The sequence below is a fragment of the Blastocystis sp. subtype 4 genome (assembly GCF_000743755.1).
Source record: "Blastocystis sp. subtype 4 strain WR1 chromosome Unknown seqid_0007, whole genome shotgun sequence".
NCBI classification, from domain to species: Eukaryota; class Bigyra; order Opalinata; family Blastocystidae; genus Blastocystis; species Blastocystis sp. subtype 4.
This window is the reverse complement of record NW_014569540.1, coordinates 29421-49942: the sequence shown is the minus strand read 5'-3', so window position 1 is coordinate 49942 and position 20522 is coordinate 29421. Positions and strand designations below refer to the sequence as shown.

Sequence of the window (20522 nt, the reverse complement as noted above, 5' to 3'; positions counted from 1 at the left end):
GGAGGACAATCTTGGATTTACACCGCTTCATATAGCGATTATGAGAGGAAATTTGGATACAATCCGTGTCTGCTTGGAGAATGAAGTAAAACTCACTCTTAAGACTGAAGGAATTCCCTATTCTATCTTTTTACTTCTTGTTGCAGCTACAAAGAATGTGTTTGAAGATAATCTCTTCGATGTGTTGAAGATGTTAGTCATTCCAGACAATATGGAGACAATGAAGGATCGTTTGGGAAGAACAATTGCACATATCTCTGCTTCGTATAATATGATTCAGATTCTAGGTCCTATTCTAGAAGAATGGCCCGCACTTCTCGAGTCAGTTGATGGTGATGGCAATTCGATTCTTCTCTCCGCATGCAAAGGGTTAACGATTTCATTGGAGTTGATGAATAGAAATAGTGCTGATGTTGTTTCTTTTCTGATGGATACATATCCTCAACTAGCATCTATTCAGAATCATAAGCAACAGAATGCTCTTCATGTGAGTCTCGAGTCGGACGCTCTTGAAGTGTATCAACTGCTGATCCGATATCATAGTCCTGAGTTAGATGTACGTGCTGCAGATCAATTTGGCCGAATTCCTATTGATATTTGGAAACGAGTGATGGAAGAAAAGCGAGAAAAGAGTTGTTCTGGATTCCCTCATCAGACAAAGAAACCTCTAGTGTTGGTCACAGATCCATTTACACAACATCAGACCTGTTCCTATCCTCCTCCTCGCTCTGTGAGATATCAGAATGACAATGATGATTAGGAGAAGGTTCTTCCCCCAGAGCAAGTTCAACGTTGCAGAGTCCTTGTATCAGAAGAGCTAGGAGGATGTCTGTTGAACCGAAGTCTAAAGGAACGAGTGGAGATGGAGATGGAATCCAAATTAGCTTCCTTGAGTTCAGTATTACGTGTGCATGATTTCAACTATGTGATGAAGATTATGAAAGCATGCACGAAAAAGGTATGATTTATGGAATGCCATAATTGTAGACTGTTTCAGGATTTAACAATCTTGACATTGATACAGTCGTATCAGCTGATTCACTAATTCAAGCACGACGTGCTGTACAAACTGTTCTTACAGCAGTGGATCGGATTGCCAATGCTACTACAGAATCTGGACCTTCTTCTGTTTTCTGCTGTATTCGTCCTCCAGGTCACCACATCGGAATCAGTGGATCTGTGAACAATCCAAACAACAGCAATGTCTCGCAGGGATTCTGTTTATTCAATAACGTAGCTATTGCGGCAGCATATGCACGGGCTACATATCCGAATTTCAATCGTATCGCAATTATCGATTTCGATATTCACCACGGAAATGGTACAGAAGATTGCATACAGCATCTTTGTCCTATTGAACATGACTCCACGACAGTATTACAGAATATGACACTGAAGTGAGCATTTGGTGATTGATTCACAGTAGGTTTTCAAACTATGTCTATAAACCCTGGAAGGATGAAAAGGATGGAGAAAACGTGTTCTTTGCTAGTGTCCATGGATATGGAAAGCTTGCCAATAATACTGACTATTTTTACCCCGGTTCTGGAAATACTCAAAATAAGGTGAATTATGTGGCAGAAGCAGAAACGGGAGTTCCATTCACAAAACCAGAAATCGTGGATGTTTACGTTACAAAAGAACAAGGAAAATATGCATATTTCTGGAGAGAACAATTCCGATCCAATATTCTTCCTCGTCTGTTAGAGTTTCATCCAGATTTGATCTTCATTTCTGCAGGTTTGTGTTGGATTTCTATGTTCATCTGTAGGTTTTGATGGTCATGCGAGTGATATTCTGAACAACGGATTCGGAGGATTGAGTGAGAGTGATTTCGCATGGGCAACAGGAGAGATTGTGAAGATCGCCAATACGGTGTGTGGAGGACGAATTGTGAGTGTATTGGAAGGAGGATATGATGTGTTGGGAGGCTGTGCTTCCCCTCTGGCGCAGAGTGTATTAGCTCATGTGGAAGCTTTGTGTAGTCATCATTATGAAGAGTGTGATCCTGAGATATGGAAGATGGAAAGTGAGATAGAAAAGAAGGGATATGAAGAAGATGCTGCTGCGAAAGGAGAGACTGTGATGAGTGTGATGGAACCTGAACAAGAGATGGATGAGAAAATGAGTGAGGAAGGATCCTTTGACTTTGATGCGATGAGTGAGGAAGAGGAAGTAACTCCAAATCCTCTTGTGCCAACTGAGAAACCGACGTCTCCTGTTGAGTCCACTCCAGCAACGGAAACACCTCAATTGGAGGAGGATGGCAGTGAAGATTTGGTGAACTATGATATGCCTGAGATTGAGGCTGGAGAAGTGGATAAGATTGTTGACCCTCTAGCTAATGAAGGAGGAAGGAAACGTCAACATAAGAAGGTAGATTATGTTGCTCTGGAAGCACAGTTGAAGAGAGAAGAGGAGGAAATGCGAAAGAAACAAAAGAAGGAATGCATTGTTTGTTAACAAACACTCAAAATGATATCTTATTGAGCATAACAGCTACCAGGATTTGGAGGAGCACTTCTACCCTTAGCATTGTTAGTAGGAGCAGCAGGAACACCTCTCTGGTTCAACAAGCAGCGGAAATACATCATTCTGTCATGAGCAGCATCCACATTGTTGACCTCACGAGGAGACCAGTATCTCTCAGCAAAAGCTCCAGCACGAGGCCACACAGTGTTGTACAGATCAGAGACATCAACAGTCTCAGCCCACATGCAAGCTTCACCTCCCAACACCAAAGCCTGTTCTTCAGGCACATCAGTGAACTCAAAAGGCTCATCCTTGTACAAGTCAGCCCAGGTCTGATCCAAATGATCCAGATAAACAACAGGATCGGAGATAATCACTCTGTAACCATTCTGCACAACGCTCTTCATAGTCTTCTTGCTCAACCAAGTCTGAATGACAGTGCTTCTATCCAAGTCAGTTCCGAAGTTGTTCCAGACCTCCTCCCAGTAGATTCCATTACGTTGCTTCTGATTCACAAACTCATGGACCTTCTTTACGAAGTACTTGTAGGTATCATGATCAGTGAAGTTGTTCTCCTTCATCCAATCCACAATTCGCTGAGTACTCTTCCAGCAACTAGTATCCACTTCATCACCTCCCATATGGTAGAAATCATCAAAGAAGATTCCCTTTCTCTTCTCATTTCCAGACCATTCACTCAACACTCCATTAATCAACTCCCAAGTCATATCGGAAGTAGGATCCAGAGGCTCATGACAATCCTCACGAGGACACACCTCAGGATATCCAGCGCACCAAGAAGCCTCATGTCCAGGCACATCCATCTCAGGAATCACACGAATACCACGCATGCGAGCATACTCAACAATCTCCTCAAGATCCATGGTCGTGTATCTCTCCATAGGAGTATATGAACCCTCCCACCACTTGGGGAAAGCCAGGGACTGGGCAGGATTGGACTGGGAATCGGTAATGTGCCAGTGGAGAACATTCAACTTAGCATAGGTCATAGAATCGATCAACTTCTTAATGGAAGGAAGCGACTCAAAGTGACGAGAAGTATCCATCAAAATTCCACGATGCTTGAAACGAGGAGCATCATCAATCTTCCAAGGGGCGTTCTTAATCACATAGGTCATGGAAACGGGATCGAAAACAATGAGCTGAGAAAGAGTCTCAATTCCATGCATAGCTCCGAAAGGATTATTCGCCTTAATGGTAATCTCCGAACCATCATCAGGAATCACAAGGGTGTAAGACTCATCAGTATCCAGCTGGAGTTCAACTTTTCCCTCTTCCACCTCGATTCGGGCACTGCGGACTCCCTCCTCGACAAGGGCAGATTTCTTGTAGAAAATCACATCCATGTATCTGTGGAAAGCCTCGATCAGTTCGTTGGACTGTTTCGAAGTGATAAAGCGGAAATGCTGGGCATCTACCGTCACAGTTTTCTCTCCATAGGAATAGTCCTTAGGGAGGGGCCAGATGTATGGCATATCAGTGCAGGACACAAGAACAAGCAGAGCGGCCAAGAAAACAAAAGATCGCATACTTATTAAAGAAAAAGTGCGGAAACACACATATCATATCCAACAAAACGGTCATTATAACGGGAATTTCTATGATTTAGCGACAAATCACAAGCGTTTTATCATCGAATTGTGTTTCGATACCCCCTCTGGTAGAATCGACGTATGAGTCAACAAACATATTGCAGTCGACAACTCATAGAGAAGTAACGATCTCGATAATTGCTCCACAAGCAGGACAACGTGGTCCTGTTGCCACACATAATAAACATAATTCGTTCTCACAGGGCATTACTTTCATTCTGGCTTCTCTCTTTCCACAGCACTCACACATTCGTGTAGTTGAAATGGCTTCAAAGTGAGACACTGTTTCTGATGGAAAGGGTTCCTTAATTTGTTGTACTTGCTCTCTTTTATCTTCTGAATCTGCAGAGCCACTCCTCTCTTGACGATCCTCACAAGTACCAGCGGGCTGTACCGGAGAGATAGAATCCTTCTTACCGTCCTGATCTGGATCGGATTCTAACTTTGAAGAGGAATTAAGCAAAGGTTCATGAACTGAGTCCAATCCAGGTTCATTGATAGGTGGTGAGACGTCATTAGATGCTGTCTCTGTAATGGACTTCGGTAGTAACTCCGATTCCAGTTCTTGAGTCAACTGATTGATTACTACCAATGTTGATTCTGAGACAGATAAATGGCTTGGTTCAGGAATATGTGCCGAAACAGGCATTAAGGCCGTTTCAGACATTGCAAAACCCGACTCTGGATCTGGTTTGTCAAGAGGTTGTTGAGAAGTATCTAAGGATGGATCGGAAGTTGGACCAATGTCACGTTTGGAAACTCGTGAAACAACATTCATAAACGGAAAAAGGTTAGTATCAGTCTCTAATTGTTCCGAAGTGTCATTTGGATTTCGATTATCATTCGTATCTTGTACAGTCTCGACTGGCTGAAGTGAAAGCATCTCAACCATCCATTTGATTGTTTCATCCGTTCTTTCAGTAGGAAAGGAAGGAAAGACTGAAGTAGAATGTTCCAAAAGATGGCTAGGAGACGATGGAATGACAGAAACCATATCTGGAGCCCAGGGGATAGGATTGGTCAAACCCGAAATGTTAGAGACTGTAGCAGTTATTGGTGGAGGCTCAGAAGTCAAACTAGGCATTCTGTTAAGAAGAGTGGTGAAGGAGCCTTGAAGGATTGATGAAGGAGGTTGCGAAGTCTGGGAAGACAGTGAAGAAGTCGGAATCGTAACAGGGACATCAGACGTCACCCTCGTAGGTAGTAGAGTATGATCACTACTTTCTTGTCTGTTTTGCATCAGTGGGTAATTCGATACTTCTGATGTTGGATGTACCTGCGGAAAGAGAGGAAAAGGAGGTTGATTGATCAGCAGTGTAGATAGAGAAGGGTTCTGAGAAGACTCAGGGATGTCTCTATCACCAGGAGGATTCACCGAGTACAGAGAGATCATTGATCTATCAAAGATAGTGGATTCCCTCGGATTCTTGGATTCCTCATCATCGAGAACCACTTCTGTAAGAACCTCACTTAAGATGGCTGGATGGTTTCGTTGACTTGACGAAGATGTCTGAGTTACTATCCGTGAATGCATTGAAGGCTGAGTTGTGGTTGTCGCGTTGAAAGATTGCTCTTCCATGATCGGATTTTCAGCCATGATGTGGGATCTCGATTGGTGTAATTCATCCATATTCTCGGGAATGAGATCAGCAGCCTCATATCTATGCATCAATCAAGTATCAGACCCTCACTGGAGTGACTCATTCCTTGTATCACTCACATCTATTGCACCAATGCTGAAGGAGAACACAGGAGCCTGTGATTCCAAGCCAGACACAGAGAAAAACTGGGCTTCTTCAGGACTGGCAAGAGTAGTTTCGTTGTTAGTTCCGCAGTCCAGAATCCATTCCATGATAGCGATTATCCATGTTACAAATACAAGAAATGCGACAGCGAATTCACCGAATTGATAAACCAAGATAAGGGACAAATAATTCCTTACGATGGGTAAGGAAGCCTCCTCAGCCTGTAATGATGAAAAGGACATTCCAAATACGCTAAACAAAAGAACACTAAAGATGAAAAATAGATATTGGAGTAGTTGTACAAATCTGGAAAGTAGAGATGTAAAGAACCCTACAATCTATCTTTGAGATTTTGTATAGAATACAGTATTATGGACGAGCTCAAACAATCCAAGAGCAACATCAAAACGCGTAACTACAACTCAAACAAATGAAACAATCATACAACAAACCATATATCAGGAAGAGTCATAAGTTCAGACATCCACTTCGTACCCACAGTAATGAGCATCCAAATCGCTGTACCTCCATTGATGGCTATATTCAAAATGTGCACAATAACATTGAATCTATAATAGAACAGGAAAGAGAAGAGTACATGAGGTACATTTACAATTTGTGGTACATTCGTTATGAAGGTAATTATGTGTATTAACAGGCAGAATCTACATAGAATGAATACTCAATGAAATGGGATAAAAGCCTTCCTCTCAGTATCTATGATGCCATATCACCAATATTAAGTATTCCTTTGTTACTACCTTTCTCTCTAATCAAACAGTAATCTGAGGTATTATCGAAATTCAGTATGTGGGATCCCCAATACTAGATAATCTGAGTGTCTCCTTCAATTTTGTAGCGATTGTTAAAAATGGATGACGACTGGACTGGTGGATGGTCAGACGAGGAAACAAAGAAGAAGAGTACTTTTCTTGATGGTTTGTCTCATCCTTCCTAGCAGTCGATACTTGGTCGGAGGATGATGATACTTTTCCTTCACAGACCGTAAAAAAGCAGCCATCTATCTCTCGTTCTTCCAAAAGTACTTGTGTGTGTCATTTGAGAATTATCCATAGTCGATGACTGGGATGATGATTGGGGAGAAAATGCAGAGCCTGCTAGGTCGAATGCATCTAAATCTGCTTCAAAAGGTACATTTGTTGTTATGGAGTCTTATTTGTAGTGGATGACTGGGATGACGATTTCTTAACTCCAAAATCTGCTCCTGCTCAGCATGGTTGCACTTATTTCGTGGGATGATTGTTGTAGATGACTGGGACCAGGCGCCTTCAGAAGAAACACCCCAGCAACAGCCCCACTCCTCGTCACCAATTACTATGATCCATCCTCGTACAATAATCCTTGAAGAGTGAGTCGTAGGTAAAACAGGTCATCGAAGAAAAGTGGAGCCAATGCCAGTTCGAAACTGAATCAATGTTCTCATTTCTAGGATGCTTTTGCCATTCGCTCTACCAAGGGTCGTGGACGCAGTTCTCGTCGTCAACACCAAGTCGAGGAAGAAGAAGAATCCTATGATGCTGTCGCTACTGAAGTTACTGGAAATGATGATGACTTCCTGGGCCTTGGCACCGAAGCGCCCAAGCCTCATGTGCGAAAACACGTCGATTCAGCCTTTAGTGAGTTTGATACTGTACCTCAGCAATCCACCAGGAAGCCAGTTCAAGAAGAAGCTGGCTCTTTCTGGGACGATAATGCTGGAGAAGCTGATGAATGGGAAGAGCAGAACTCGAATACAACGGCAACACCGAAGAAGAAAGAAGGCATTGATCAATTCTTAGATGACATTGGAAGTATGTTGAATATTCATATAAGTAATTCGGTTCACGAAGGTGTAAAGAGTATATTAGAGAGAATAGAATGATATTTAGAGGGAGCTAATACTGTTCGCAATCTTGGTACGTCACTATGGTCTGGTTTTGCTTCACTAATTAATGAGGAATATGCTTTGAATTTGCATTTTACAATCGACGGAAAGACGTATACAGCAAAAGAATGGATGAATAAATGAACTTATTTGTAGAAGCGTGTTGCTGAAGGAGGCTTCAGCATTGTGTATTTGGTAGCTGATGCTGAAAGCAGAGAATACGCTCTGAAAGTTATGAATGCAAGTACACCTGATACAGTCAAGGAAATCGAGCGAGAATTAAAGTTATTGAAGATGTTGAAACATCCTAATATTATGCCTTCTCTTGGTTATGGTAAGCAACATCAAGAGTTTGGGTATTTGACTGTGACTTATTTATTAGATCTGGGCCTGATCAATATCTTCTTCTTACTCCTTTCTATTCTCAAGGAAGTGTTTGGGATGAGATTGAACGTTTCAATAATGATTCCATTCGTGTATGGCCCTTTACGGAGGCTCGTTGTCTTCGTATCTTCCTTCAGACATGTCAAGCTGTGAAGGTACTCCACGATAAGGGTCTAGTTCATCGTGACATCAAGCCACATAATATCATGCTTCAAGGAACAGGGAAGAATGAGAAGGCAATCCTGATCGACTTCGGTTCTGTATCTGTTCTCGATGTTCCTGTGAGGGATCGTCGTGATGCATCCAATATCAAAGTGAGAGTTTGGTAGAGGTATGAGGACTAGGAAGATGCTGAGAAACACTGCAGTGCTGCATATCGGGCTCCTGAACTCTATGATCCTCGTCCTGGAATGAATCGTAGGCTTATTGATTATGTATTACTGAACAGTTGATGGAGGTGTTGATATCTGGGCCTTAGGTTGTACTCTATATGCTATGGCGTTTGGAACGTGTCCTTTTGAGTCTCCTGTGGAGGGTATTATGAAGCTGGCTATTCTAGATGGAAAGTTCAGCTTCCCCAAGCTTAACACGTATCATTGTTGTACCTTCTCTAATCCTTTCTGCAAATTCATTCGGTTTATGTTGCGTGTGAATATTGAAGAACGAATTACGATTGATGATTGTATTGAGAAGACCCAGTTGTTGTTGAAGAGATGTCCTAATGAAGAACAATATTAATGTGTTTCTGACACAAACAAATTACCCTTAATGACGACCTTCATCTGGAACACGCTCACGAGGAGCACATTGTACCACTTCATCAACTCGCACAATCATCTCAGCTGCTTCTGCTGCAGACAGTAACACTTGCCTTTTGAGTTGAAGTGACTCAAAGATACCCAATTCATTCATATCACCAACACACTTCTTCTCTCTATTCATAAATCTCCTTCTCTTTTCCTTACATATCCAGACCAGCTGCCACGTGACCACTGTGATGAGCAGCACGCAACTGAGATACTAATTCTGCTCCATCCAGACCTGCATTATCTGCAATGATCGTAGGCATCTGACGAAGGGCTCGGGCAAATGCAGCAACAGCCAGTGCCTTCTTACCAGCCACTTTCGGAGCCAAAGCATCGACTGCCTCTGCCATAATCATCTCTGCACAACCTCCTCCAAGTGTACGTTCAGGATGTTGGAGTGTCTGCTGGAGTACTGCCAGAGCATCATGAAGAGATCGCTCCGCCTCCTCCAGCAAATGGGAACTAGCTCCACGCAACACAATAGTACATGCCTGACCTCCCTTGCAACCACTGAACCGGATCATCTTGTCTTCACCAATCATTACTTCATCAATCCGATCACACTCACCAAGACGGACTGATTCTGGACTGTCGAATGTTGACACAATATCAGCTATGACTAAAATAGTCTCGATTTTGCTTACCTCCTAATACAGCGGCCAATCGTTCTACACCCTCGAAATCGGCGTGTTCAATACTGCCCACTCCAGCATCAGTCAGAAGCTGTTCAGGGTAATTATAAATTAACTGACGAGAAATGAACACATTCATCTTATGAGCGAGGATACGATTCACCTTTGCCTTCATCTTAGCCTTCTCTGCCTCTTCAATCTCTGCTACCTTTGCAATGCTGTCAACACGAACACGAGTACTTTGAATCTAACCATGAATTCTCCTCAACATCATTACTTTGATTTTATCCTTATCCATGGGTGTGTTAGCCACTAAGATCTTCGGATGCTCCCATACACGAGGCTGACCCACACCAAATGACTTCTCCAGAATGAATCCCTCCTCAAGGAACGAATCACTCAATGAACCTCCCGGTTTCTGGATAATCTGAATGTAGTCAAGATTTCCAGACTCGCGGATGCGAAGAACAGCATCGACAGCAAGACGAGCTGATGATTACCACCTCCCAATATCCTACCGAAATGCTCTTTGTCGCTATTCACTAGCTTCGATGAAAGAGTCGTACGAGCAATCTTCAGAAGATCGTTGTAGAAGGCAGCAGGGTCATTCTAGATTACACCGAATAGTGAATACATACAGAATGATTGACAGCAGAGGCTTCCAATGCTTTCCGAGCAGCAGCCGTTGCTAAACGCCAACCATCCACAATAACCATGGGATGAATTCTCTGATCAATCAGCTTCTCGGCCTCACGAATCAATTCTCCAGTGAGAACGACAACACTCGTCGTTCCATCACCGACTTCTTGGTCTTGAATACGAGCGAGTTCTACAAGTACCTTGGCAGCAGGATTATCCACATTCACAGACTTAAGAATCGTTGCTCCATCATTTGTCACTAGAAGAGAACCGTTCGTAGTAGTGACCTATTATCATATTCAACTTCCAACAGTTACATTTTGAATGATTTTATCCATTCCCTTAGGACCCAACGTTGACTTCACGAGATCTGCAACCGCAGTAGCTCCAACGAAAGAAGCCATGCGGGCATCTGCACCCTGCAAAATTAAATATTTCCACGAATTATTTACCTTGTTTACAACTGATTTGTCTTTTAGCACAGCTGCCTAGTCTTTGAATCAACCCAAGTATTCTCTACTTCAGCCATTCTTATGTATGTCGATATAAAATATTAGAATGCTAGAAGTCTTTCTAGAACTCGAATTATCGGACAAGACGCTGTTGACGAAAATTATGGATATTTCTAGTATTCCAGAATTATTAATAACGTTCTTATGGCTATTTTGCTTGTTGGAGAGGGAACTGGAATGATGATGATGTGCCTATCTCATTGCAGGTATCATTATCGAAATGATTCTTGATGATGCTATTTTAGTACCATCGTCTCTGGGATCGTTTTCAATTCGAATCACTAATATTACTGACTCTATGTCCATCGTTTTAGCAAATACCGTTCCATCTGGTTAGGGCTAATCAGAGGGTCTATTCCACAATTATTGACCTCATTGTTTTTTTGTTTCTGGGAGAAGAAAAGGTAAGGTTGTTCTTGATACGTGTTTATTGAACTGATGAGAAAGCACAGACCTGTTCTGAACTTTTGTGAGGAAAAGGATGTGAGAGCAAATCTGATTGTGACTGAGTGTTGGTTCTGATGATAAATATCCATTATGTTTGATTACCATGAAAAGGATACCACAGCTCACTCTGATGCCAACATGTCGATTGAGTTTTGATTTGTGTATGAACTGTATTTAATCGTATTTAGATTCTGTATCATAGTGTAAGTTTTGTTACATGTTTTTGTTTGTTGGAAAGCCTATAAGAGATGATTCATTTGATGCTGAATCGATATCGTGGAGTAACAGTTCTCTTTTTGATTACTATTCCCTTGACTATTGCTTTTATTTTGGTAAAGAGATTGGTACAGATTGACACATCTCCGAGGTTCCGCTCGATTGGCTCCATTTTGCAGGATTTTAGTGTAAGCACTAACCAATCTCATTCCAAAGGAGTAGTATCTGAAGATAAGACTGTAGAGGTATTTCGGACACATCTGAGGAATATGGTGAGAAATGATATTATTTTTGATTTTACAGGATAATAATGCCATGATGGATACTATAAACAAGAATACAGGTGTTTCTTACCGAGTGCACGCGTTTTATTATTCTTGGTATGCTTCTGAAAAGGTAAACGGAAAGTGGAGTCATTGGAATCATGAGACAATTCCTCATTGGACTGCCTCAACAAACATGAGGTATCCTCGAAGGCAACATCATCCTCCAGAGGATATCGCAGCCAAGTTTTATCCACAGTTGGGTCCGTATTCAAGTACTGATCCAGAGGTCATTCGAGATCATATGAAACAATTAATTCGTGGAGGAATTGGAGTTCTAGCACTTTCCTGGTATCCACCTAGTATGCGTGATGATAATGCGATTGTCTTTGTAAATGACTTTGTTCCTTTGATTCTGGATATTGCTGATGAATTTCAAGAGAAGGTCTGTTTCCATATTGAACCATATACAAACCGAACTGCCAAATCAGTTCGACATGATATTGCTTATCTTATTGACCATTATGGAGGTCATCCTGCCTTTTATCGGTATAAGAATAAGCCTCTAATTTACATATATGATTCGTATACGGTTCCAAGTGAGGACTGGAAAGAACTCTTAACTTCTTCAGGATCATACACAGTTTGTATTATCCTTCTCATTTATCCATAGATTCGAAATACTCCCTATAATGCTTATGTAATTGGTTTATTTGTGAATCAAGCTGATTCTTATGCACTGAATCAAGGAGGATTTGATGGCTCTTATACGTATTTTGCGTCCCAAGGGTTTGTCTATGGAAGCAGTATATCGAATTGGAAACGTATGAAGGAGAGTTCTCCGGGTCTGTTTATCCCTTCTGTAGGTCCTGGATATGATGATTCTCCAGTTCGACCATGGAATGGAGTCAACACAAAGAGTCGAAATAATGGTAATTATTATCGGGAAATGTGGAAGGCAGCTCTTCAGTTAAAACCTGAAATTATCTCGATCACTTCGTTTAATGAGTGGCATGAAGGGACTCAAATCGAAACAGCGGTGAAAAAACAGGGGTATGATGATTATGGTCGTGATCCTGATATGTATCTTAAGATAACGAAAGAAATGGTGAAGAAATGAACTACTCTCATGTTTGTAATCGAAACAAGGCCTAAAATAACTATTGATCTTCTTTCTTATCTTCATTGGTAAAATCATCTTGTGGTGTCATTCGGTGATGGATCTTATATGCCCATGCACTAACTTTTGATCTCTTGAATCCCTACAAATTGTATTCATATTCTAATCCTACTCGTTCTTTCCGATAACAATCCCAGAACTCTTTTTCGGCAGTACCACAGAAATACTTCTTTTCGTAACAGTTCAGTAATATAGTATGCAACTCGTTACATTTTCGTAATGCTTCTCGTTTATAATTCTCCTGTATCTCTCTTGTTAGGGTTGACTCTTCCCGAAAATTCCGCACCTCTTGTTCATAATCGCTAGGTGTAGGTTGTTTTGGCTCATCAGAATTCAGATGAGAGCTATCCATTCGCTTTTAATTGTATGTCAAAGGATTTTTGGAAATACAATAATTCAGGTAATTTCTTCATCTAAAAAACAGACAAACATCAATAATTCAATGATTATTGCTTAAACACATTAATCTCGATACTCTTCCCTCTGAAGTACGAATAACTATTGTCAAATCCAAACTCAACGAGCCCATCCTTCTCGCACTCTAGATGGCCACTATACTATCAATATTTCCTCAAATAAATACCGGATCTCTTCTGTTGAGGGGTCTATTCGATGGACTGCCTCCACTGTTTCGATTCCCATTTCTTGTGTTCCTTTTTCTGCTTCCTTTGGATCCTGTGCATTCTTAAACAATACGCCAAATCCCAAATCGCCTGAAGCACTCACTTCCCACCAAATGTGTTCTCCTTTCTTAACCTCGACACACTGAATAGTACTAAGACCTGCTTTCAATGATAGTTGAATTGTTTCTTTTGTAGCAGACTCTGGAGGGTACAAGTTCGCTGGGACATCAGGAGTGAATGTCACTGCTGTGTGAAGACTTGCTTGGATGAGTGAGGTGAGATTCCCTAACTATGGATCAGAACCAGCCTGAATCCTTACATAAGAATAGCATTCTACGATAAACTGAAGTGTATTCGTTACATAGTTCGTAACATCTCCATCTAACTGTATCCTTTGTTCTTCCACGGCTATTCGTAGTTTGTCACACTCTTGTTGCATATCAGCAATCTCTGCTTCAGTTAAAAGCTTCAAAGCCTCTTCGTCAGCCTTGATGGAGTTGTAATTCTCCAAAACCAAACGATGTCGAGATACTAGCTGACTGCATTCTTCGATCTGTTTATGAATCGCATGCAAAACATCTCTCCGTAGTTCCAATTTTGCAAAGATGTTCTCTTCTATTCTAGATTTCTAGGACTAACTTCATCACTCAGTGCAAACAATTTGCTTATCTAACGAAGTTTCACAGACACTCTTAACCTTCTTGAAACGAGAGACGGCATTCCGGATAGTCGGATCTTTGTTATAACACTGCAAAAGTTCTGAAGTAGAGCTAATTAGATTCGAAGTTGAATCACGCGTAGACTCAAACGAGCTATACACATCGTTTGATGCTTTTTCCACATCTCTATCACTCATTCCATATTAATACAAACAAACCGTAGATAGGATTCAACTTCATCTAGAGTGTCAAGATGGGCGATCAACTGTTCATCCTCGATTCGCGATAGTCCTAATGAGTCTAACGCAGCTCCTGCAAGTTGTTGAAATCGCTTCTGCATGAATTCAGTTCCTTTTTGCTTGGATCTAGTAGGATTGAATCCCCGCGGTTTCTCATCAATTGATCACATGTACTTCTGAGTCAATCTAATCCTATTTCCAACAAACAGATGATACTATTCATTCTGTTTCAATCGTGCCGCTCTTGATTTGGCAAGAACCGCTTGAGCACGTTCCAATATAGATTGCACAGATGAAGCTGTCACTTCTGATGCTCGTTCCGTTTCCATTACCTTTGCCTCCTCATCTAATTGCATTATATACTATGGAATACCCAAATAGCAAATCAAACCTTATCTACAACATTGGAGGTTGACTGAACTGCAGGAACTGATTTCTCCACAATCTTCTTCAATCTTGGATTCTTCGCTGTTGTGACCACCTTCTGCGTTAGTTCTAATCTCATCATATCCAGTTCTCCTTGTATTTCAGAGGATGTTCCTAGATACTTGTCACACAATGGAATGACTACAAGTAACGCCTCAACTCTCTCTCCAACTCTTATTGATATCTCCTGCTCGAAGTGTCTTGACACGATTCTCACGCAACCGAGCCAACATTCGAGCAAACACTAATTGAACCTTTCCATCATAGTCTTGCCCTTCAATATCTGCACTTTGTTGAAGTATCGTCTCCACTAACTGGGCTACGTCCCAAGTACTACATAAACTCGAGAGAATTCGCTGATAGCCTTCATGGCGCTTTGCATCCTGTGAAGGCGAGGTCACCAATCGATCATGCAACATACCATGTACACACAGATTCACTAATCGATCCATATCATATGAAGATAGTCGAGTAAGCACCTGTTTGTCAACACACTGTGTCAAGAATGGAAGAAGAAGAACATTGAGTATCGATGCTAAGAGTGTTTCATCAACCGTTTCATCATTCATTCTACCTTTTACCATCACTTCCATAATATCCAATAACCAACCATATATCTCACCAAATGATCGATGTAACTCATCACGATCAAGCAGACCATTTTCATTCATCAACCATTGCTTCAGAGTCATTAATCCATGCATTCCTTCTTCGTACTCATCACGATAGAGGTTTCTCAGGACTCGCATATCAATCACTTCACTCACAGCACTACAGAGTGTCTGAAGACTCTTTCTCACATCTCCTATTTCGTTCGTTTCCTCAGTTTGGACTGGAGGTTGAAGGGATATAAGATCATCTGGAGGAATTAGCATATCCATCTCACTGAATGGACCAATCTCTACTACAAAGAGATCTTCAGGCTGAATCGGTTCTTGTCGCACAGGACGCTCCATAAATTCTTTCATAGACTCTTCATTCAGTTCTTGTATCGCACCGACCGATGATTCTTCTGGTTGTTCCTCAGGAACTTCTTGAATTTGCTCAGATTGCTCAAGTTCATCCACTTGGATATTCCTCGATGGATAGTAAGACATTGGTTGATCTAACGTAGTAGTGAGGAAATCTTGTCCTCGAATAGACAATTCACTCAAATACTGTTCAATATCTTTCATTGAAATAGAACCGGTTACTAAAGTCTCCTGACAAAGTTGTCTTGCATGTAAACGTACCGCTGGATCTGAATGATCGACCTATTTCAGATTCAATTACTGTTCTTACCAGTTTCATGATTTTCCTGAGATTATCGTGAATTGCAAGTTGAACTGCTTTCATATCCATCATTTCTCGGAAGAACAAAAGTGTTGTTTCAATAACCAAATGATTTGCTTCATCCAAACCATTCATAAGGAGCCACATCATCTACTCATAACGAATCCTTTTTATTCTTACATAGCGCTGATCTGCACATGCTACAAGTGTCTGATAGAACATTTTTACACTTGGGGCATTGTTTTTATCGCCACTATTCTTCATGAGAGTTGTAATAATCACAGTTAATTCATATTCTGTCATAGTGTAACTGTTACATAATTCCAACATCAAATATGTACTTATTCTCAATTAACACTGTCAGATAATCACTGAAGAATGTATAGATTTTGGCTGTGAGATTGGGCACAGGTCGTACTAGGAGTTTCCATGCAATGTACTTCAAAATCACATCAGTATTCTCTATCACACTCTCCCAATTAATTGATAAGAGATTGGACCATGCATTGATCACTTCTATACAACTCTCGCTTGTTCCTGAAATCATACGTTCAACCCAATCCATATCTACGCTCTCTCGAAAGTCTTCGAAGAGAGCCGTGGTATTGATACTCACAACTGTCCAAGGCCCACTGCGTCGCTCACGTTCCTCTTTGGTATGTTTCTAGATGTAATTCAGAGGATTCAGAGGAACAGGATAAGAAAGGAAGAAGGCTTCTGATAGATCTCCTGTTACAGAACTGAGTTCACTTCGAATCGATGTTTCTAGAACTAAATAATGCATAGGATGAGCACCTCGAGTGGCAGATAGATAACTGAGTCTCAATGAGTCTTCACTCAAACGAGAGTGTGATAATGAAGATGCACGAGGCATCGGCTTTGGGATACTGCTCTTCACGTTACTGAATCGAGACTTGAAACCCTCTCCTGCTTTCGGTTTGACAAGAACTCGTGCATTTGGCCGATTAGCAAGTGACTGGATACGATTACCCATTTCTGTTCGATTTGGCTCCGATTCCCGTGCTGTTGAGGCAGATGAGTTGGAAGGACGTGAAGATGGCGTGTTAGCATAGATTTGATCAAAGAACTGTCGAAGGGATGCTACATCAGGAGAAGGACGTCCTTTCAGATTGCTTTCAAGAATACTTCGCGGACATATTGGAGTGATTGTTTCGAGAATACTCATTGCTTTGTTTCTCACAGGAGCTGCCTTATCTGTGAGGCAATCTAACAGATCACTCGCCACTAGAACAGCGGTCTTCTGATCGATAAGAGAAGCATATTCATGCAACCATGTTAAGAGAGATAAACGTCCTTTGGGAGCCTTAAGGCCAATTGACAGATATTGTCCTAATGCATTCAATCGACTCTCTTTCTGCATGGCATCAACTTCGACCCAAGCAGTAAGAGCAGAATACAAAGCACTAATGATATTCTGTTTAGCTTCGTTACAGAGTCGTAACATATCGGGGAAAAGAACAGATGCGTATTCAATACCATCTGGACCCAGGGCACGAATTACTTGTTCAATGCAGATTAAGACTTTGGCACGGAGATTCAGATTAACTTCAGAGAGTCGTTCTTTGAGTACTGCAACTAAATCAGCTATGGATTTGTTATTAACGACTCGTTTCTTCTTTTCCATGAGTTCTGTAACCCGTAGAATTCCTTCTTGTCGTTCCTTCCAACTATCCTTTCCATTCGTATTTCGCATCTGAGTCAGAAGAGGCTGAAGCTATAACTAATATGAGATTATGAGAAGGACATCAATTGTAGCATCATATGGATCAATTAAACTTGTAAGAGAGATAATAGATGCATTGCTTGGAGGTGGAGGCACATTGTCAATCTGAGAGGAATGTTGTGTTGAGTTTGAAGGAGTTTCTTGATATTGTGACAAGAGAGAAGGGTCATATCTACCAATGCATTCTTCCTATCATAACTACTTCTCCTTTTGAAGATTTTCCTTCACAGTCTTCTTCAATAGTTCATTCAAATCGCTCTGATCTATCATCATCTCGATAGTTTCTCCACACTGGCGATAGAGAGTACACAAAACAGTGATGGCACTATTCTTCACATCTGCATGTGAATTCTTTAGTCCCTATAATAAATATACTATAATTCAGATACCTGATTCCCAATTATGTACGAGAGAAGGGGTTTCAGATTCAATGTAATTGCTCCAAATTCTTCAATCAGTGTACTAAGATAGATTAAAAGGGATTTCTGTTGAGCTAGAATCTTGCTATTACTCATTTCTTCGCAAATCTATGTCTTCATTACAAGACAACGCCCACTTGGTTCACTACAGTATTTGGACCGATTTTCTCGGCTACTGTGCTTAACAATGATGTCACATCAGGACCGAGTTTCTTATCATGAACTTTGGAGAGGCAGGCCGATATTACAGGTTGACACGCACGAGGACCTGCTCCACAATATGAAATGATCGTTTTAAGAATCCCTAAAGCCGTTTTGAGAATGTTGATGTTTGCAGCTTTGAAGTCTTTTGAAAATACCATAACGTATTGAATTACCGCTTCCTGATTTGAAGAAAATAAAGACTGGTGAGTCTCGATGTACTTGTTGAATTGTTCCAAGACTTCTACTTTGTCCTGCCACTTGGGATTTGATGTAACAGTCTCATTCATTGATGAGAAATCAGAATACACATTAGATAACTGAGAATCACAATCTCACAATATCCTCACTTCTATAAGACAGGAATCTTTTGTGAACGCAATGTTCGAGTCTACACACAACGGTTTGGAGATTTTGCGAATCATTTTCTCCTCCTTCTCTATTTCATGAGATTCTCATTCAGAACAAACTTGGCTCTGGATTTCCAAGACTTGCATTCACAGTTATAACAGATGCTTGTGAATTAGTCGATTCTCGTTCGGATGCTTTTGCCATTGAAGCAAAACGAGGTGGAGGCCGTCGTTTTGGTTTGTCATCTACATCCACAGGAATGACAACCTGCATGAAGAAATCTGAACAAACACTTTACACACCTTTCCACAAAATAAGTGAATGATCTTGAGAACATGTTGCTAGCATCTTACTTGAGACAGAATAATCGATGCAGTAGATCGAATCATCGTGTGTCTTCATGACTCGAGGTTTTTGGAACACCTAGTCTCGACTCCTTACTTCACTCCTACGTTATGTCGATACACTGGCCAAAGATAGGTTTGACCTGTCATTCCTCCAGCAATAATGTACAAATGAGGAATGATCCTATGAATTAATGAGCAAATACATTCCAACTTCTCTTCTATATCTTCGATATTCTCCTCTTGAGAGACTACAGAGACTAATGATAGCGATGGATCTTCAATGATGGTACAAGTTGCATGTACTGTCTTCAACTCAGGAACTATCAGTCAAACTGCGATAACAATCATACTTTGATAAGTTGACAATTCAACGAGATCAACACCATCCCTATTAATGAGTTTGGAAAATTAAGATACATTAAAAAAACCTCAATGATATTATTTGAATACATTACTGCAAGATAATATTCGTCTAATCATCATCGCATCTTGCTAACGTCACCATTCACACTCCGATGGATTGTCATATTCTGAATTTCGTATTTGGGTCGAGAAATTTGATTGATACAATCATATGTCGAGTTGTTAATTACCATAACATTTCCCTTCACTATCATCCTTTCCTTATTCCTACACCACAATCTCCGATTACCACATATTGTTTGTATTCTACAATCGATTTGATTTGATATTTATGCTCTAGAAGACGAATTACTTTTGAATCTCCAATATCGGCAAAAAGAATCCGATTCTGAGATCCAACAGCTGCACATACATCACGATCACCCACACCAAACAGACAGGCACTCATTACCATCATATCCGTTTTGATCAGGGTTTCAAACTCTCCTGTCATTGGCTTCCACACCTAATTGGATGAAGCATAGTATACAAGACAACTCGAATAGTTTTATCTATAGATGTAGTCACAATGCGATCATCTCCTTTGATCCACCTACCTATCATCTGTTCCATTTTCTTCTACATTACACTCGTTACTAGACCTGCATGACCCGTAATGGAACGAATCTACACTAAACACTCCGTTACACTGGTACATGACGGATCCGATTACGTGATGTCGAATATTTATAAATGACGATGGAGCCATTGAAACAACCACAAGCCAAGAACTTTCCACTCGAATTAAAACTGCAACAATAGATGCTCGTGCGAGGAATCTACACAGAATCCACATAAAATACAAAATACATGCATTGTATCCAACAACTTTAGACATCCTCGATCCTGACCAATTTCTACACTAGTAACCATGAAACGAAATATACTATCCTTTATCGCAGATTCGATTGACTTATCCAGGGCCTTTTGACTGTCCTGGGCTGTGAAGTCCCAATTGCATCCAGGTAACTCTTCTTTCAGAATTGGCATAACTTTTGACATCCTAATTATCACTTTCCAAGAATACTCAAACCGTGATGACAAA

At 40.9% G+C, this 20522-nt stretch overlaps 10 protein-coding genes across 10 annotated transcripts; 3 read left to right on the top strand and 7 right to left on the bottom strand.

Moving 5' to 3' along the window:
- Window positions 1-40: 40 nt before the first annotated feature.
- On the top strand, window positions 41-2463 carry JH06_0077 (histone deacetylase; the record flags this gene model as incomplete). The annotated part of the gene is made up of 6 exons (XM_014674502.1): window positions 41-369; window positions 400-730; window positions 761-958; window positions 988-1397; window positions 1424-1740; window positions 1772-2463. 6 exons carry the CDS (start codon window positions 41-43, stop codon window positions 2461-2463), a joined length of 2277 nt encoding a protein of 758 aa, XP_014529988.1.
- Window positions 2464-2483: 20 nt separating this feature from the next.
- JH06_0076 (beta-hexosaminidase 1) lies at window positions 2484-4022 on the bottom strand (the record flags this gene model as incomplete). Its single annotated transcript, XM_014674501.1, has 1 exon — window positions 2484-4022. One exon carries the CDS (start codon window positions 4020-4022, stop codon window positions 2484-2486), a length of 1539 nt encoding a protein of 512 aa, XP_014529987.1.
- Window positions 4023-4197: 175 nt separating this feature from the next.
- JH06_0075 (hypothetical protein) lies at window positions 4198-5754 on the bottom strand (the record flags this gene model as incomplete). Its single annotated transcript, XM_014674500.1, has 1 exon — window positions 4198-5754. The coding sequence occupies one exon, from the start codon at window positions 5752-5754 to the stop codon at window positions 4198-4200; it is 1557 nt and encodes a 518-aa protein (XP_014529986.1).
- Window positions 5755-6701: 947 nt separating this feature from the next.
- On the top strand, window positions 6702-8837 carry JH06_0074 (MPSK protein kinase; the record flags this gene model as incomplete). Its single annotated transcript, XM_014674499.1, has 12 exons — window positions 6702-6753; window positions 6789-6872; window positions 6907-6981; window positions 7014-7067; window positions 7100-7180; window positions 7211-7248; window positions 7281-7689; window positions 7720-7828; window positions 7898-8071; window positions 8098-8413; window positions 8444-8516; window positions 8548-8837. 12 exons carry the CDS (start codon window positions 6702-6704, stop codon window positions 8835-8837), a joined length of 1755 nt encoding a protein of 584 aa, XP_014529985.1.
- A 27-nt stretch (window positions 8838-8864) lies between these two features.
- JH06_0073 (hypothetical protein) lies at window positions 8865-10705 on the bottom strand (the record flags this gene model as incomplete). The annotated part of the gene is given in 8 exon segments (XM_014674498.1): window positions 8865-9033; window positions 9065-9518; window positions 9550-9784; window positions 9815-10026; window positions 10056-10146; window positions 10176-10463; window positions 10494-10664; window positions 10682-10705. The coding sequence occupies 8 exon segments, from the start codon at window positions 10703-10705 to the stop codon at window positions 8865-8867; spliced, it is 1644 nt and encodes a 547-aa protein (XP_014529984.1).
- A 961-nt stretch (window positions 10706-11666) lies between these two features.
- JH06_0072 (glycosyl hydrolase) lies at window positions 11667-12734 on the top strand (the record flags this gene model as incomplete). The annotated part of the gene is made up of 2 exons (XM_014674497.1): window positions 11667-12257; window positions 12288-12734. 2 exons carry the CDS (start codon window positions 11667-11669, stop codon window positions 12732-12734), a joined length of 1038 nt encoding a protein of 345 aa, XP_014529983.1.
- Window positions 12735-12774: 40 nt separating this feature from the next.
- On the bottom strand, window positions 12775-13146 carry JH06_0071 (hypothetical protein; the record flags this gene model as incomplete). Its single annotated transcript, XM_014674496.1, has 2 exons — window positions 12775-12876; window positions 12907-13146. 2 exons carry the CDS (start codon window positions 13144-13146, stop codon window positions 12775-12777), a joined length of 342 nt encoding a protein of 113 aa, XP_014529982.1.
- A 94-nt stretch (window positions 13147-13240) lies between these two features.
- Window positions 13241-14416, bottom strand: JH06_0070 (hypothetical protein; the record flags this gene model as incomplete). Its single annotated transcript, XM_014674495.1, has 5 exons — window positions 13241-13346; window positions 13378-13706; window positions 13737-14037; window positions 14065-14262; window positions 14295-14416. The coding sequence occupies 5 exons, from the start codon at window positions 14414-14416 to the stop codon at window positions 13241-13243; spliced, it is 1056 nt and encodes a 351-aa protein (XP_014529981.1).
- A 2261-nt stretch (window positions 14417-16677) lies between these two features.
- On the bottom strand, window positions 16678-19001 carry JH06_0069 (hypothetical protein; the record flags this gene model as incomplete). The annotated part of the gene is made up of 7 exons (XM_014674494.1): window positions 16678-17748; window positions 17779-17929; window positions 17960-18117; window positions 18147-18284; window positions 18326-18697; window positions 18728-18816; window positions 18848-19001. The coding sequence occupies 7 exons, from the start codon at window positions 18999-19001 to the stop codon at window positions 16678-16680; spliced, it is 2133 nt and encodes a 710-aa protein (XP_014529980.1).
- A 687-nt stretch (window positions 19002-19688) lies between these two features.
- Window positions 19689-20479, bottom strand: JH06_0068 (hypothetical protein; the record flags this gene model as incomplete). Its single annotated transcript, XM_014674493.1, has 5 exons — window positions 19689-19943; window positions 19976-20056; window positions 20134-20256; window positions 20288-20334; window positions 20365-20479. 5 exons carry the CDS (start codon window positions 20477-20479, stop codon window positions 19689-19691), a joined length of 621 nt encoding a protein of 206 aa, XP_014529979.1.
- Between the last annotated feature and the right edge of the window lie 43 nt (window positions 20480-20522).